Here is a 17149-nt window from a genome sequence, read left to right on the forward strand (position 1 = left end):
GCCAAACCTACTTGGTGCTTCAGTGGTGCCCACCCCCCCTTATGTCCATGACGCACCCCCCCAACTGTCTATCCGTAGGTGTTCTTCCATGAAAAAAATCTTCTTTTCGATTAATTTTACCCCCCCCATCAAACATATTTATATAGATTTTTAACCCCCCCAAATATTTCAATGACGCAGTTTGCGTCATAGCCCCCCCCTTGTGGGCACCCCTGTGGTGCTTCGCCCCCTAGGACCCATCTTGTTACCAACATCCAATCATACTTCTCTGGCATTCGCCAACAGAACTAAACTCTAGTCAAACATGTGTGATTAATGGTGGCGATATTTTGAAACATCAATGTTTGCCAAACAATCTATGGGCCATAAGGTAGAACCATATTTAAAATGGTGTTGATAAATTCAGTATTGCGTTTTTTTTGTGATGCTCTGCGTGTAATGAGCCTCCGCTCGCTCCAGCTCAGAGTGTTCCAATCAAGCCCTGAAATCAGCCAACGTAATGCACGATGCAATATATGAAACAAGCTGAACAGGTTACTGATGCTTGTAAATCATAATATGCTTAATACATCTGATAATATATCGAGAACTTGTGATGAGATAATTTTTATGTATTGAAGTGTCCTTGCATCTTCATTGTCATAACGAATCCTCCACAACTTTGAAATAATTTTGAGAAGCAAGAACTTTTCTTCAGTTTTATTACTCGTCAGTTGTAAAAAGAGTAAGTACACTTTTTCCTTTCATGCGTAAGAATGTAAGTCAATCGTCAGTTGCCAAATCAAAGCATATTCCCCACGCGTTTGTTCATGCCAATCATATAATCTGTTATATTATTTAGGCGCGAATATAAGGAATATTTCCTTTTATGATGTAACACTATGTTTTCGATAAAATAATGTCGAAATAACATTATTGCAGCCACTGCACACACCAAACTAATTGGTTTTCTTTCAATTTTCTGCTTCATATTGCGAATTCTTATTTTTGCCAAGAATTCAGTGCTTTGGCTCCACTGTGCGTCGTGATTAATCGGATTGGATAGGGAAAAAAATGAAATGAAATCTTTGATTTATACGTCCCACGGTTATGCCGGTTAGGCTAAAGGAGACGGTGATGATGAGTAACGAATGAAATGGTGGAATGAAGAAAGTGGGAGGAAACGGGAGAACCCCGAGAAAACACACGCACGCGGTGTTTGTCCACCACAAAGTTCACTTGGCGGGGCTGGGATCGAATCAGGGACCCCAAGTACCAGAGGTGAACGCTCTATCACTGAGCCCCCAGGGGTAGAAAAACGTTTTGAACTAAGCAAACTCATCACTGTCAAAACGCCGAACACGACTTTGCTCGTTTCTGAGTTTGAAAATGCTCCTGCGTACACTATAAGTCATTAGTCGGCACCTTGTATACCACATGTCATTAAGAAATCATCTATAACTTTTAAGTAATAAGTAAAAAATTGTTGTGACTTATTTAAACTTTTGGATTGCGAGCGAAGCGAGCAACAAAATTTTTAAGAAATCTACGTATTTCATTGATAACCAACAGCAATATTGATCTAATAGGGCGCCAATACTTTCTGGGGGCGACTCGTCTTTTATTCATGTCCAACACAACTTTTTCTTTCTCCTTGCTCGTTCGGCGCCCCTTGTTGTCAGCGCCCGGGGCGGGCGCCCCGCTGGCCCCCCCTTAGCTACGGCTCTGCATGCAGTATCAGGCTGAATATAATTATTACTGAAAAAACATGAAACATTACATGGGGGATAGAAGTAGATTAAAATCTTGGGGATGGGTTTGACTAAATTTTGTTACTCTAATCATTTAGTAAATGTTGTTTTTAAAAGTATACTATTTTCACCAGAAGAGCCTATAAATGTTAACCTTTTTCGAAAATCCAGGGAGGGGCAATTGCCCCCTCTTTCCCCTTCTGTGCGCGCCTATGCTTGCTGGGGTATTCCTGTTACTCTTAGAGACTGTTACTGGTAGCAAATTTCTACCAAATTGTGACACATTTCTTACATTTTCAGGTTAGGTTAGAACTTTGTATTTCTTTTAGCAGAGCATGCACTAGAAATGAGGAGCTCAATTAGGGCTACTACATGCACATTGACATCAGGAGGGCTCAGTACGAATACAGTGTGGACGTATGGCATAAAAACTACAGTCTATTTGATACAACTTGTACTGGCAGATGCTTTCCTCTGTTTTTCCTTCCTGCATGTGGTCATAACAATCAGGCAAGAAGAACTGTTTCTATGGCAACAGCACGTTCAGCCAATGATAGTGGCTCATTCTCTTGCTCTGCAATGGTAAACATTCCACCCTTTTCGCACGCTGTCAATTTGAATATAAACAAATGCACATTGTTTTAGTGAATGTCAACTTGAGTAGTGGTTATTAAGAGCATTCTTTTTAGTTCTGTTTTGTCATTTAATTTTTATGAAACTGAGATTTACTTGCAGTGAATAATTTCGTGTTTCAATACCCGACACAAAAGCTGGTAACACAGCATTGAGCACCATGTGCGTGCAGCAATTGTCAGAAAGGACAAGTAGCATCAATTCCAGTGTAGTGCATAAGACACGATCCAACTTGTGCTAGGTGACCATAAAAAGCACGAATGCTATCTAACCGAGTCAGGGAAGGAGCGCAGCAGGGGGCTCGAGAGGTAGCGAGGGGGTGCGTCCATAGGGAGCAGGCGCGTTAGCGACAGGGGTATAGGTATAAATGAGGATAGTGAAAGAGCACACTTACACATACGATACTTTCACTATCACTAAAAATTCACTTCGATATTGTGCACTGACAGTACTTGCTTATATCCACACTCTCATTCCTTCATAAAAATGTTTCACATCGTACTTTACCTATAAATTTTATTTGGTAGAACCGTCTGATAGAGTGAACCCGCAAAAAAAAAAAAAAAAAAATCCGAATTTAGAATTTTTCCGAAATTGGATTTTTTTTCGAGTTCCGAAGTCTCGTACCGTACGAGTTTTCTGCAATGCAACGCAAAATTACAAATCGCAAGTGATATTTAATGCAATTAGTCTCAAATTCATCACGCAATTCAATTTACTTAATCGTCCACTATTGTCCCCTCTTTCGACGTTTTCGATGTATCTTTGGATTAAAAATCAACTTTTTGTCAGGCAAGAGGTTAAACACTTCCGTATATAACAAAGTTGAAAGTTGCAATTTCACTGCTACCTTTTTGCATGTGGTATGTGTAAGCATATATTTCATGCAAGTTTGTGGTATTTGGAATAGTTTTGTATATGTATGTACAGAAATATGAAAAGGTGCCAGTGAATTAGAAGAAGGTTAATTCAAGATCGTAATATTTAGTGTTTGGTAGGTTCTGACATTTTACTAGCTTGTTCATTCTACCGGCTTGTGGCAAGTAACTGAAAAACAATTGTTATCACAAAAGTAATAACTCAATTTGTTAAGTAGGTTAATATTTGACTACAAATTCAATACTTTGCTATCAGTTCGTCAAAAGTTGAAAGACGGATTGTCTATTTTGAATGTCAATACAACTATGAGAATGACATTCACCATTGGGATAGATCATAGGTGTCACTAAATTAGAACTTAAACTAAATACCCAAATTGCATCTCGAAATAGGCTTATACATTTTATATTACATATCGCAAGTATAAGTACTTCTAGAGATTCAAATTAGAAAGAGGGTGATAATTTCTTTCAAAGTTATTCATTAATATGTGTTTAATGTTTACATGAGTAACCTACATAGTACCCCTATATTAGCATTTGTCGGTCTCTGAAGTAATATCATAACAAAATAAAATATTTTGAAGCAAAAATTATGTAATTTTAGAATATTTCTGCCAATATAAATTACTATATGTACTTCAACTTCGAGATGAAGTCGATTCTTTTCGTAAGGAATGGTGCTATCTTTCATGTAGTTACTCGTTTTCATCGTATTTTGTGTGTGTTACGTTTTATTTCATTGTATTGCTCGTACGGTTTTCCACTCCTCGACGTAATGCGAAAAATTGCATTTTCTCAGGATGAATTGTTCCAAATTCCTTCCTCCTCCCCCGAATAAAAGAAAATCCCTTTACACAAGGATGTGTATATGAGAGGATTAACTTTATTTTATGATCATCGAGAGTATAGGGACTTAAGACAAATTGAAATCTTAGTTTTACGTCTAAGGGAGCGGAGGCAGGCGAATAACACACAATAAAATCACTAGGCGGCCACTAATTCTAGTCAATTTTATTTGAAATGCACACCTTATTAGTGCTACCTATGTTTGCATTTGTTCTTCCCTTCGTTGATTGTGATACTCATTTTGTTGCTCCCCTATTCATGCCTTCTACTTTGATTTACGTCAAATTCTTTCACTTTTTACCAGAGCTAATCTTTTGCTGATGGTGACCTTCGGATGACACCCGCATGAACCTGTTTTCAACGTTGTATTACAAATTATTAGCTGTTCTTTTAATTTACCCTACCTACGATTACTCTTGTTTCATTTCAATCCTTCACTCATAACAGTTAATCACAAATATTTGTATTTTCATACTTTCTTTCTTCTTCTCTAAATACGTACGCATCTATATTGTATTACTGTGCAAAATTAGTACCTTAAACAGTTAAGGGCTTGTGTATAGCCCGCTCCCCCAGTTCTTTGTCACCGGAACTGGAAGAGTCACTACTACTACTACTACTACTACTACTACTACTATTCCTACTACTACTACTACTACTACTATTCCTACTACTACTACTACTACTACTGTTCCTACTACTGCTACTACTTATATCGAGAACAGAACCCAACCAACCCCTGCGGGGCTTCTAACCCGTTCCTACTACTACTACTACTACTATTGCTAATAATTACCACCACCACTACTACTACTACTATTGCTACTAACTACTACTACTACTACTGCTACTACTACTACTTATACTAAAGCTTCCTTACCGCAAGATTTACATCTTAAATCTTTATAACATGCGATTCCGATTCATTATGAACTAGTATGAATCGTTAGAATGACTATGATTCTTTAAAAGTCACTGGGGGGAGCGGGCTATACTCAATCCCAGTTAAGTGTTGGACACTATGCATTGTTGAAAAATAACGAAAACAATGAATCTTTACCTTCTCACTGCGATGGAAGATATGGCCTGGAACTGGTACTAAGAATTTGTGAACGATGTCAGCCAGAAGTTTTTGTTGTGTGTTTGGATAATTATTCCGCCAAATATCCACTTTACTGACTTAGAAAGTGTTCCTTAAGAAAGGAGTTGCATTAATGGGTACATATTTACGTTAGGAGGCCAGAGTGTAAATGGAGCATGTGGAGATACGTCATAAAAACTACAGTGCATGAAGCACGAATCAAATTGCGCTGAGTGGCTACCAAAAGCGATGAGTTGCATCTAACCGAGTCGAGGCTGGAGCGCAGCACGAGGCCACACCATGCCAGTGGGAATTGAGGAGAGGCACGTTACCGACGGCGGGTATACACATAAGGATTGTGGAGGAGGACTTCATGTGGCATAAAAACACATCCGTTGTGTGTAGGAGAAACTTCATGGTTCTTTCAGGAATAATCAGGGGATGATTTTTCGACATGAAAAGATTGTCCCACTTCATGCACATCTTGCTGCATTAATAAAGTAAATCTTAATAACATAAGGTTAAGATGCAACTTCGTTTTCATTTTCTTCCTCTGTACGTTTGTTTTTCTTTCCGTTATTGCAGTATACATGTCCTGGGTTAGATGCTAAGACTGTGGGTTTGAAACATTTACATATTAAGCTCTATTGCCTATTTACGTACTATCGCATCAATACGAGGGTTGTGAAATCTTTTTTATTATTATTATTATTATTATTGCCGTGGGTTACAGTGGGTAAAATTGAGTTTTATTGTGTATGTTTATTTAAAGCCGTATTCCTACTTAGTATACATATTCTATTATACACGGGCTGCGGTGGCTCAGTGGTAGAGCGTTTATATCTGGAGCATGGGGTCATAGGTTCGATCGCAGTTTGCGCCAAATGAGCTTTGTGGCAGACAAATGTCGTGCGTGTGGGTTTTCTCGGGTTCTACTTTCTTCATCCACCATTTCATTCATTTCTCATCATCACCGTCTCCTTTAGCCTAGCCGGCATAATGTGGGACGTAAAACAAATATTTCATTTCTTTCTTTTTTTTTTTTTCCAATGAATACACAAGAACTAAGTAGTTCCCCATCTTCTTTTTAATACAATTATTTTTCGTTTTTATGTGAGTAATTATCCAGATATACTGTTGAGAAAATAGAGAATTTCTCGTTCTAATTGAAGTGTTTGTAGTACCTTCCGGGTCAAATCTTGGCCGTACAAGAATAGAAAACAAAAGAGGAAAGAGATTTGTGCGTTTGTAATTGTCATAAGTGTATTTTTTTAATGCAACATTTTTTCGTTTGTATGTATATAATTATTCAAATGTATCGATTCATAATTAACTGGCACATGGAGAAAGATATTTTATTTGACGTTTATTTCCTTTTTTTGTAAGTCTTTTGCTGACAATTTGTCTGATTCTTTTTTTCTCCATATAATATATATATATATATTATTATTATTATTATTTTGGGACCGCTATCTGCGGCGTTAACCCCATTAGTATCATACATTCATAACAATTGTCTTATGTCACGCGGTTGTTCAGTGTTGTTTTGGAACACTTCACAACAGAAAGAAAGAAGTCTGATTCTTGATTCTTGTCATCGCACAGTGCTTTTTTTTTAATGGAGGATTCCGTCATATCGGCTTTCAGTTTTGAGGTTCTTTATTTCACTGTTATAGGTAAGCGTATGCGTAAGTTACATCCTTATGCAATACTGTTTCTTAATCTGTAATGAAACAAAATCTTTTTTTTTAATGGTGAGTTGGTACGAAATCAATGAATGTTGTTGAGATTTGTGGTTGCTGCAAGTTTCCCAAATTCCAGGATGTTAATTCAATTTGACATTAATATTTAAAGTGAAATATATCAGGCTTTCCAATTCTCCTATTTTTCCTATATATGTGCGTCTCTTCTTATAAACTCCTATATTTCCTATATTTTAACGAATCATCCTATATTTTTGTGGCATTGCTACTTCCACTTATGAATATAATATAACAGCATTAATAGATGCTGTGCAGAACGCGTGGAGAAAATATAAAGATTAACTTACTTAAAAGAGTGCAGATCCAAAGAGGCCGCAGTGGCAAAGATTTTCAGAGAAGAAAGTGCGTTAAGAAATGCAAAGCAAGAAGCTGTATCAAAGGAAGTTTCAAAGAGTGAATCATCTCTGAAGAAATTAAATGAAATGGACGAAACTGTACAGAAGGAAATGGAAGTAGCTACTAGACTGATGAAAGATGCTCAGACAAGAGTATCTTCTGCGCTATCAAAAAAGGACATGGCTGACGTCAGTGTTGTCCAGGCAATGATCCAGACCGCATCCTTGAAGATGAATGAACTACAGAAAATTCAAGACGAGCAGAACAGAGAAACGGAAGATGGCAAATAAGCATATTCAGGCACTGAAGAAAATCTAAGTTACACTGGTACATTTACTATTGTATATATTTCCGTAAATGCACTAAGTTCTGTATGCAATTGGTATTTAGATACTTAACAAACCAATTCTTCGTATCATATTTTTTGTGGTTTATTTTTTTATTTTTTTTATTTTTACAGCTTATGTATATTATTTAAAAAAATGACATAAAAATGATAGGATCTTGCAAGTGATTAAATTAGTCACATCTTGGAGACGTCTATTTAAAAACACGGATTTTCTGATGAGATCCTTTTTACATTCCTTATGGTCGTTGCTTAGGACTGTGAGCTACGTACGCAAACACTAAGAAATTCGTATAAAATTTTGCAACGAGATAATTATAATCATTCATTTAGTTATATTTAGAGTAGAATGTATGTTCACATACAGTAACAATTGGTGCAGTTTCCATGTGATTTTTTTTTTTTCTACCTATTGGATAATTGAAATGTTTCTTCCAATAGGTAGAAATATTGTTATATGAGTTTCTTTGTTCCTTGTTCTTTCAAAATGTTTCAGTAAATAATTGAAATCTTCCTTTTTCACAGCTTCACGAAACCTCCTATATTTTCCCGTCGTGATTTCCTATATTTTTTCCATCAGCATTGGAAAGCCTGATATATGTATGCAGTTCGTAAATAGATGGTAACAATGCTCCACTATTGAAGCATATTCCCACGTTAAAATCCCTGTTGTTGCAGACGAGTCAATAACAAAAATTTTAGGATGTCAAAATACTTACGAAAAAAAAATTATCAATAGGTTTAGTATACTCATATATTAATGGATCAGGAGCTGTTCACTAAAAGATAAATAACTACCTATGGATACCTCATACAAGAACGCTAAAATAATAATACTTTTTTTTTTTTTTCGATACAACATAACCACTGTTAGTTGCAACAACTATGTGAAGATCTGCATAGAAGAATACAGATCTGCCTTCTGTTCTGTTCTGACAAAAATTCACTGCTGTAGCAATCAAAATACAGGCCTTAAAAAACACAGTGAAGGAGCAGCATAGAAATGTCATTCTTCTTCTTATTATTATTATTAGTTATTATTATAAATGTGTTCCATACGTTCAGTACGGAATGACAGTGTATTGAATCTTCTGAAATAGTATAAAATCTTCCACAACTTCCTAGAGATCTATAAAAGCTGGAGTGTGATAGGATAGATTTGTTAGATATTCCAGTGTGGACCGGCGTTCAGTTGTATCTGGAATTTTCATAAATAAATGATTTAACGCCAGGAATGATAATCAAGTAAAGAAAGCTTCTTCGTGGATATAGGAATACCGTACGTGCCTTTGTTGCAGGATACTTGGTTCTAGTTCTGATTGAAGCTTATGCTCAGGTTAAACTGTAAGTCCACGTCTCGCATAGCCTTGGTGCTGAAAGGAACGTTAAACTCTAAACCAATAAACTAGTGATGGGAGAGCTGGAAGATGATATTTTTTATTAATTTTGTTTCTATCCTCGAAAGAGAGAGAGAAATTTTCACATCTTCTTGCCTAGGAAAATATTTGAGAAATCAATTTAAATGAAGAAATAATATTTCATTTCATCTTTCTTTTTATATTATAACACGAAAGAAAAATCATGTTTTATAGTCTGAGCAGTTATGTGTTTAATAGCCGTGTGTAACTAGATGAGCCAAGAACGGTGAGTTTAGATCAGAAAATTTCGGGGTCATTCATAGCTGAAGTGACAGATTAGGTCAAAATTGAGTTGCCGTCTTTTGTTTTGTTTTGTTCATTATCAAAATCTTACATCCTACAGTTATTAGTACAAGTGGACTTTTCAACAATGAACAGAAGATAATAAAATAGAAGAAATCTATGAATGCGTCGAAAACTTGCTCGAAATGGTAAAAGAGAAAGATAATGTCTTTCGTAGGGTGATTTCAGTGTATCGATGGATATCTTGAGAGTTGGAAGCATATCAGCATATTTGAATTGGGAAATATGAACCCGAGAGGTTGCTGGAATTTTGAGTATGCAAGGTAATAACAATAAGATTTGTTTTGAAACACCTAAGGAAAGACATAAGTTCAAAGCACCTGGTGATAGTAATAAAGATATATGTGATATATTATAATATAGTTAAGCAAAGATACAGAAAACAATTAAAATCCTGTCACAGCTACCTTGGTGTTACTGTAGGTAGTCATGATATCACACCCTTACTACAAAAGTGCTACAACTCAAAAAACTTAGTTTTGACTAAATCGCATTTGAAAGTATTGGTAATACATTCACTTTAATGTTATTCACTAATGAAACTAGCGCTCTCGTGCAGCTTCTCGAAAAGCTAGGGCCATGATTCTTATATTGGCGAATAGACGGCAGGCTCACTAATCCGAATATATACATAACTTAAAATCGACAATTTTTGAGTTGTGGCACTTTTGTAGTAATGGTGCGATATATTCGTTGAAGCCTACTGTATTTTAGATATAAAGAACAAAAAAACAACTAATCGTAGAAAATGGTGCTTACACAAAGGTAAATAGATTTTGCAGGAATTTAAAATGCTACAAAGAAACTAATTAGTAAAGTTAAAGAATGGAACAGTGTTAAATTAGGCTTAACCATCGCCAAAGAAGTATTAGCAGTGGGGAAACTAAAACCTATAACCTTGGATAACCAAAAATATTTTCGAACTGTTTCAAGAAAGGAATAAATTAAAGAACAAGAATTTTATGGAACATAATCCAATTAAAAACAACATAACTGTATGTCGACTAGAGAAGACATATTTGGAGTAAATATGCAAGAAAATCGAAAAAGACTTATAGACCAAGGGCCAAGGGAGTGATACCCCCCGGGAACTTTTGCCACTACATTAGAAATGTTCCTTAGGGTCCTTAGAATCAAAAAATAGTTGTTGGTCAACATATAAGTGCAACACTTGGTTCCTGGAGCCCTTAACCCTTTAGCACCCGTGTATATTTACCGACATCGATTGGATCTCTTTAAATGACCGTAGATCAGACCGTTAGTGCAACAATAGAACAAGTTATACCTCGATCAATTTGTAAGACTGTATGCTTTCAGATTACATTATGAACGGAACATTTCTGTGAACAAAGGAAAACTAATTGAGGGATATTTAAGAAAATTTCCCCTAGAAAGTCCCTTCTCGTGATTCTTTTAGTTATTACGTGGCAACACTGCTAACTAGGTAAATAAAATATATTTAGGTGTTGTGTTTTATGTTCAACTTAAACTGAAAATTTTGTCTCGATCCATCAAATAGCAGCAGAGGAAATATGTATTTTATAGTCTTCACAATTTTCATAATAATTGATTTTCATCGAAGTACGAGTGTGATTTTGTGTCAATGTTCCGTTCTATTTTTCTATAGAAAACAAGTGATACAAATTATTTTAGTTAATTTTCTCATTCGTTATATTATGACAGGTTGCCAGTACCGAGAAATACCCCAGAAAGGTTTTATGATTTATTCGTCCGTGGTATAATATAAATAATTTCAAAGCAATAATTTTACTGTTGTCCGGTTACATTATATTCCTTTGAAAATACTTACTGTTCTCCTATTCTACAACGAATACACTTCCAAACATGTCTGCTGGTATGTGAAGTTATCAAACAACTCTCGAAGTTATTGCGTACGGCACGTATTCTTATTACATGTGCACACGGATAATCGCACTTAATATAGTATGTAATATGTAGTTTTTTTTAATTGCCGTAATATTAAATAATTTATTATATTCTTTGTGTTCTTCTATATCTGTAAGTTGATAATAGTAGCACATTCGCCCTGAAATCCACGTGTTCTCAGTTATTCTGGAAAAAGAATGACAAACAAAAAGAAGCCAGTCAGACAGACGACAATTGCAACAAGAATAAAGATTACTGTTGTGAAAAGTCGAAAATTCTGTGTAATACACTACGCATAAAACATAACTGAAAGGACGACAAATTTCATTAAAAAAAGAAAAAAAAAAAAAACTTTCAGGTCAAAGTACTGCGGCAAGAGACTGACAATGCAAAACTGCAGCGCTTAACATCAAATTGCATCCAAATTCCCACAGAATACGACATAAACAAACACGGTCTATCCCTGGGACTACCAAAGTTTCATAAAATTACCACGATTGCTAAATCTGTCTGCTGAAGCATGTGTAGCGGAAAATTGTACACTCTTAGTAAATAATTCATCATATTTGGAGCGTACTGTTATACGGCAGTATGTAGCAGACATCCTGTTTAACGAGGAGCAGTGCGTATTTGGCCAGAAATAGAGCTAAAATTAGTTCACGAAAAAGGGAAAGGGTGTTTCATGGGAAACTCTAGTGACATGTGTCACTAGAATAGCTAAACGTGTCAATAAAGGAACATATATTCGATAGGAAGACGAATCACTACTGTTACAGATTCAAGAAGTGGATTTCATAGCAGCCGAAATGAGGTACCACAACTTGTACCAGATCGTCGAGCTGAATTTGTTCATGGAAGAAACATACCTAAAGATAAATTCATTGAAGGCACAGTCTGTGAAGTATGACTAAGAGTTTTGTTATTGAAACAGATTTACTGTTACTGCAAGCTATTCTTAATCACCACCAACAGGTGTGAGTTCCTTCGTGGCAGCCCACGGCGGGAGTGCTACGTTCCAAGAGCTCAGATTTACGTAATCTCTCATGCAGTTTATAGTTACCTTTGTAAGTGGAAGTGATATGCAAATCCTCGGAAATTATCACATCAAAAGGGGTAGAGCTCAGTTTATGACTGATGGCTGGAGGTCATCACCGCTTTCGGCGACACAATCATACACTGTTGTTTATAATCTAAATATTTGTGAATATAAAGATGAGTGGCACGTATGGTTGAGTAGAGTTATTAATTCTGTTCTGCTTGTGAGATATCTGATGGTTATACCTAGGAGCATCTTTTTTCACAACCATGGTACACCTGAAGCAGCTGAACAAACATTTTGCGTTAAAAATTTGGAGACACGGTTTTCCGAAGACTTGGGCCTTTATTACTTTCAGCTAAAAGGATAGATATAAACTAGAAAAAAGAAGATGATGTAAGTCTAAGCTCATGGCATGTAGCAATTTTACCGTGGTAAGTGACGCTTGTCCATGGTGAATAATAAAAGCTCGCAGTAACAATAAAGCTGCTTCAATAACTAAAACACTGACATACCTGCACTTGTGCCTTCAATAAATTTATCTTTAGGTATGTTTCTTCCATGAACAATTTCAGCTCGACGATCTGGTACAAGTTGTGGTACCTCATTTCGGCCGCCATAAAATCCAATTCTTGAATCTGTAACAGTAGTGATTCGTCTTCCTATCGAATAAGTGTTCCTTTAATGACACGTTCGGCTATTCTAGTGACACATGTCACTAGAGTTTCCCATGAAACACCCTTTCCCTTTTTCGTGATCTAATTTTAACTCTATTTCTGGCCAAATACGCACTGCTCCTCGTTAAACAGGATGTCTGCTACATACTGCCGTATAGCAGTACGCTCCAAATATGGTGAATTATCCACTAAGAGTGTACAATTTTCCGCCACACATGATTCAGCAGACTGTCTTGGCAATCGTGGTTATTTTTTGAAACTTTGGTAGTCCCAGGGATAGACCGTGTTTGTTTATGTCGTATTCTGTGGGAATTCGGATGCAATTTGATGTTAAGCGGTAGAGTTTTGCAGTGTCAGTCTCTTGCCTCAGTACTTTGACCTGAAAGTTAAGGAAGTTTTTTAATGAATTTTGTCGTCCTTTCAGTTTCGTTTTGTGCGTAGTGTATTACACAGAATTTTCGATTTTTCACAACAGTAATCCTTTTTTAGTTTGTTTGTTTGTTTGTTTGTTTGTTGTTGTGTTTGTTGCAATTGTCGCCTGTCGGACTGGCTTCTTTTTGTTTGTTATTCTTTTTCCAGAGAATAACTGAGAACACGTGGATTTCAGGGCGAATGTGCTACTATTATCAACCTACCGATATACAAGAACACAAAGAATATAATAAATTATTTGATATTACGGCAATTAAAAAAAACTACATATTACATACTATATTAAGTGCGATTATCTGTGTGCACATATAATAAGAATAAGTGCCATACGCAATAACTTCGAGAGTTGTTTGATAACTTCACGTACCAGCAGACATGTTTGGAAGTGTATTCGTTGTAGAATAGAACAACAATAAGTATTTTCAAAGGAATATAATGTAACCGCAAAACAGTAAAATTATTGCTTTGAAATTATTTATATTATACCATGGACGAATAAATCATAAATCCTTCCTGGTGGATTTCTCGGTACTGGGAACCTATCATAATATAGGGAATGAGAAAATTAACTAAAATAATTTGTATTACTTGTTTTCTATAGAAAAATAGAACGAAACATTGACACAGAGTCATACTCATACTTCGATGAAAATTAATTTTTATGGAAATTGTGAAGACTATTCTGCAGCTATTTGATGGATCGAGACGAAAGTTTCAGTTTAAGTTGAACATACAATAGGACACATAAATACATTTTATTATTTACCTAGTTAGCAGTGTTGCCACGTAATAACTGTACATTGACACAAAGTCATACTCGTACTTCCATGAAAATCCATTATTACGAGCCCTGTGAAGACTATAAAATACATATCTCCTCTGCTGCTATTTAATGGATCAAGACAAAATTTTCAGTTTAAGTTGAACATAAAACAGAACACCTAAATACATTTTATTATTTACCTAGTTAGCAGTGTTGCTACGTAATAACTAAAAGAATCGCGAGAAGGGACTTTTTAGGGGAAATTTTCTTAAATATCCCTCAGTTAGTTTTCCTTTGTACATAGAAATGTTCCGTTCATAACGTAAACTGAAAGCTTACTGCCTTACAAATCGATCGAAGTATAACTTGTTCTAGTGTTGCACTAACGGTCTGATCTATGGTCATTTAAAGAGATCCCATCGATGCCTGTAAATATACACGGGTGCTAAAGGGTTAAGGACCCAGGTCCCAGGTGTGCACTTATATGTTGACCAGCAACTATTTTTTTATTCTAAGGACCCTAAGGAACATTTCTAATAAGTGGCAAAAGCTCCCTAGGGGGGGGGGAGTTATCACCCCCTTGGCCCTTGGTCTATTGCGTAAGAAAAGGGAAATTCTATAAAACCTATTGTGAAATGTTATCAAATTAAGCCGAAAACTACTAACATTAATCTAGTGAAGAATAAATATAGTAAATAAATAAGGGGAAACGCTGACTCACTGGTAGAGCGTTCACCTCTTGTATAGGGGTTCGTGGTTCGATCCCAGCTCGCGCCAGGTGGGCATTGTGGTTGACAGACACCGTGTGTGTGTTTGCTTGGAGTTTTCCCTTTACATCCCACATTCTTCATTTCACTCTTTTATTCATTCTCATAATCACTATCTCCTTTAGCCTACCGGGCATAATCGTTGGACGTAAAACTGAAAGTAAATAAATAAATATGTTAATCTAGTGAAGGATGGATATTGTCGGCGGATGTATGAGCGGATCATCGTCATTAAGCTCTTTTATTTATAATCTACGTTGTAAGAGATTTGGTAGCACGGTGCACAGAAATTTACTAAACTATGGGTGTGTTTTCTTTTCAATACATATTCGAAACTTTTCTGGGGAACTTGCAGTATATTTATTGCAATTGCTAGTCAGTATCCATTGAGTAAGATGAATGTAACTTTTAGTAAATCCTCGTGTTTACCTACTTAGAGATGAGACTGCGTAGATCCTTTAGGTGTTTTGTGAAATTAATAATCGTATCTGTATCTATCGTCATTTGTCAGGTGAAAAGAAAAGAATATGTGTCATATAGAAAAGAAAAGAATAGCGTTTTGTGGGTTATTGGCATGTTGAAATTACATTTAAACCATGATGTGCTCATGGCACACACATGCACGCATATACAAGGAGGCGCATTTATACGCCTGGATCGACGTAAAAGTACAAGATCAAACTGGCCCAAGATGCAGTGTGAAAAGCAAACTATTTAACATGGAAGTCACCATTCCGTGTATATCTTCGTCAGTTTTAGTGGCAGTGACGATGAGTGTTCAACAAAGTCTGATAGTAAACTGTTAGACTTTATGAGTTCGAACTCGGGCACAGCACTGCGCAAGGAGCCAGAAACATTTGTCGTGCGAAAGGGGAAAGTGCAGTGAACCACAATACAGAATATCGTGCAGATTGTTAAAATTAGCCAAGGTCCTGCCTCCTCAGGATAACAGATTCTGAGGTCATACGATATGCTGTTGAGAAAATCTATCCACTAACACACAACGATTGTCAATATCAACTCATCATGATACAATCCACTGTAGTCGTTGCCTTCAGCAACTCGGAGAATCGTTAAGAGTTGCCACAGGCCCAGAGGAGAGTGTATATTTGCTGACAACTGCTGCAAAATCGGCGTAATGTGAGAGTTACCTAAAACGGATCGTCACAAGTGATGGAAGTTTTTTTTTTTCCTCAAATCCGGATGTGCAAAAACAGTGGTTGAACAATAGCCAACATCCAGAACCAGTCGTGAAACAGGGTCGTTTTGATCATAGTCATGTGTGTGTATGTGGTGGAACTACGAGGGGTAATTCACTTCAAGTTCGTTCCTAACGATCGTACCATCAATGCTGACCTTTATTCTGAACAATTGGAGCGGATATGTCCTGGTCTACGCCAGAAATATCCTGCATTGGTGAACGGAAAGCGCACTCTACCGAAACAGGATAACGCTAAATCATACTCGGCTCGAAAACAGCGGCAAAAGATGCAGGAAATTGATGGCATCAAACTGATGTCACAGCCAGCATATAATCCAGACATTGCTCCTTCGAATTACCACCTGCTTCAGCCCATAGTGCATTTCCTGAAATCACGATGCTTCACCAACTAGTAGGAGATGGAAACAGCAGAGTGTGACTTCTTTGCTTCTAGGAACAAGACATGATATTGAGTGGAATCGAGAAACATGCAGGAAGGTGGCTGCAGAGAGTCCAACATGAGGGGCTATACTTTAGTGTTAACCTGTTTCATTATAATTGTATTAAAGACAGATATGTTGTGTCAGAGTATTGGAAGATTTATGACTCATTCTTGTAAATAATATCCATATACCATAATAGCGAACAGGCCAGATATAGATATTGTTCTCGAGAGAGAGAGAGAGAAAGAAGAAATAAATCAATTTTGATAAGTGAAAATTTAAAAATACTCAATATTTCTGTTTTTGTTGTTTTATATGCTGAAGAGTAAGAGATACGCCAAAAGGACAAAATAAGTTAAGGATAATAGAGCTCATAAACATTAAAATGGTTAATACAAATAGTGCTGCTGAAGTGAAAGCAATTGGTGTCCCGAAAAAATCCATGTTTACAGTTCGTTGGAGCACTAGCACTCAACATTAGGCCTATATGGTCTGTGATTGCACTTGTGACTACGCGGAAAAACCAAATGACTTGCAGCTAACATAAGTCGGTTTAAACACATTTCAAACAATGTGCAGAATATAAAAATAGTTTTAAAACAAAAT

General features: G+C 36.4%; 1 protein-coding gene across 4 annotated transcripts in view; it reads left to right on the forward strand.

Moving 5' to 3' along the window:
- Positions 1-2243: 2243 nt before the first annotated feature.
- Hacd2 (3-hydroxyacyl-CoA dehydratase 2) overlaps positions 2244-17149 on the forward strand; it is a 63961-nt gene continuing 49055 nt past the window's right edge. The window contains exon 1 of one of the 4 annotated variants that reach the window (XM_081733737.1): positions 2244-2312. In XM_081733737.1, coding sequence (XP_081589863.1) covers positions 2259-2312 — 54 coding nt within the window. In that variant the 5' untranslated portion in view covers positions 2244-2258. Of the gene's footprint in view, positions 2313-3063; positions 3358-3387; positions 3436-17149 lie in introns of those variants that run through there. The other 3 variants (XM_081733739.1, XM_081733738.1, XM_081733740.1) reach the window with 3 other exon arrangements.

This window comes from Thermobia domestica, chromosome 12 (genome assembly GCF_964235325.1).
Source record: "Thermobia domestica chromosome 12, izTheDome1.hap1.1, whole genome shotgun sequence".
In the NCBI taxonomy this organism is placed as follows: domain Eukaryota; kingdom Metazoa; phylum Arthropoda; class Insecta; order Zygentoma; family Lepismatidae; genus Thermobia; species Thermobia domestica.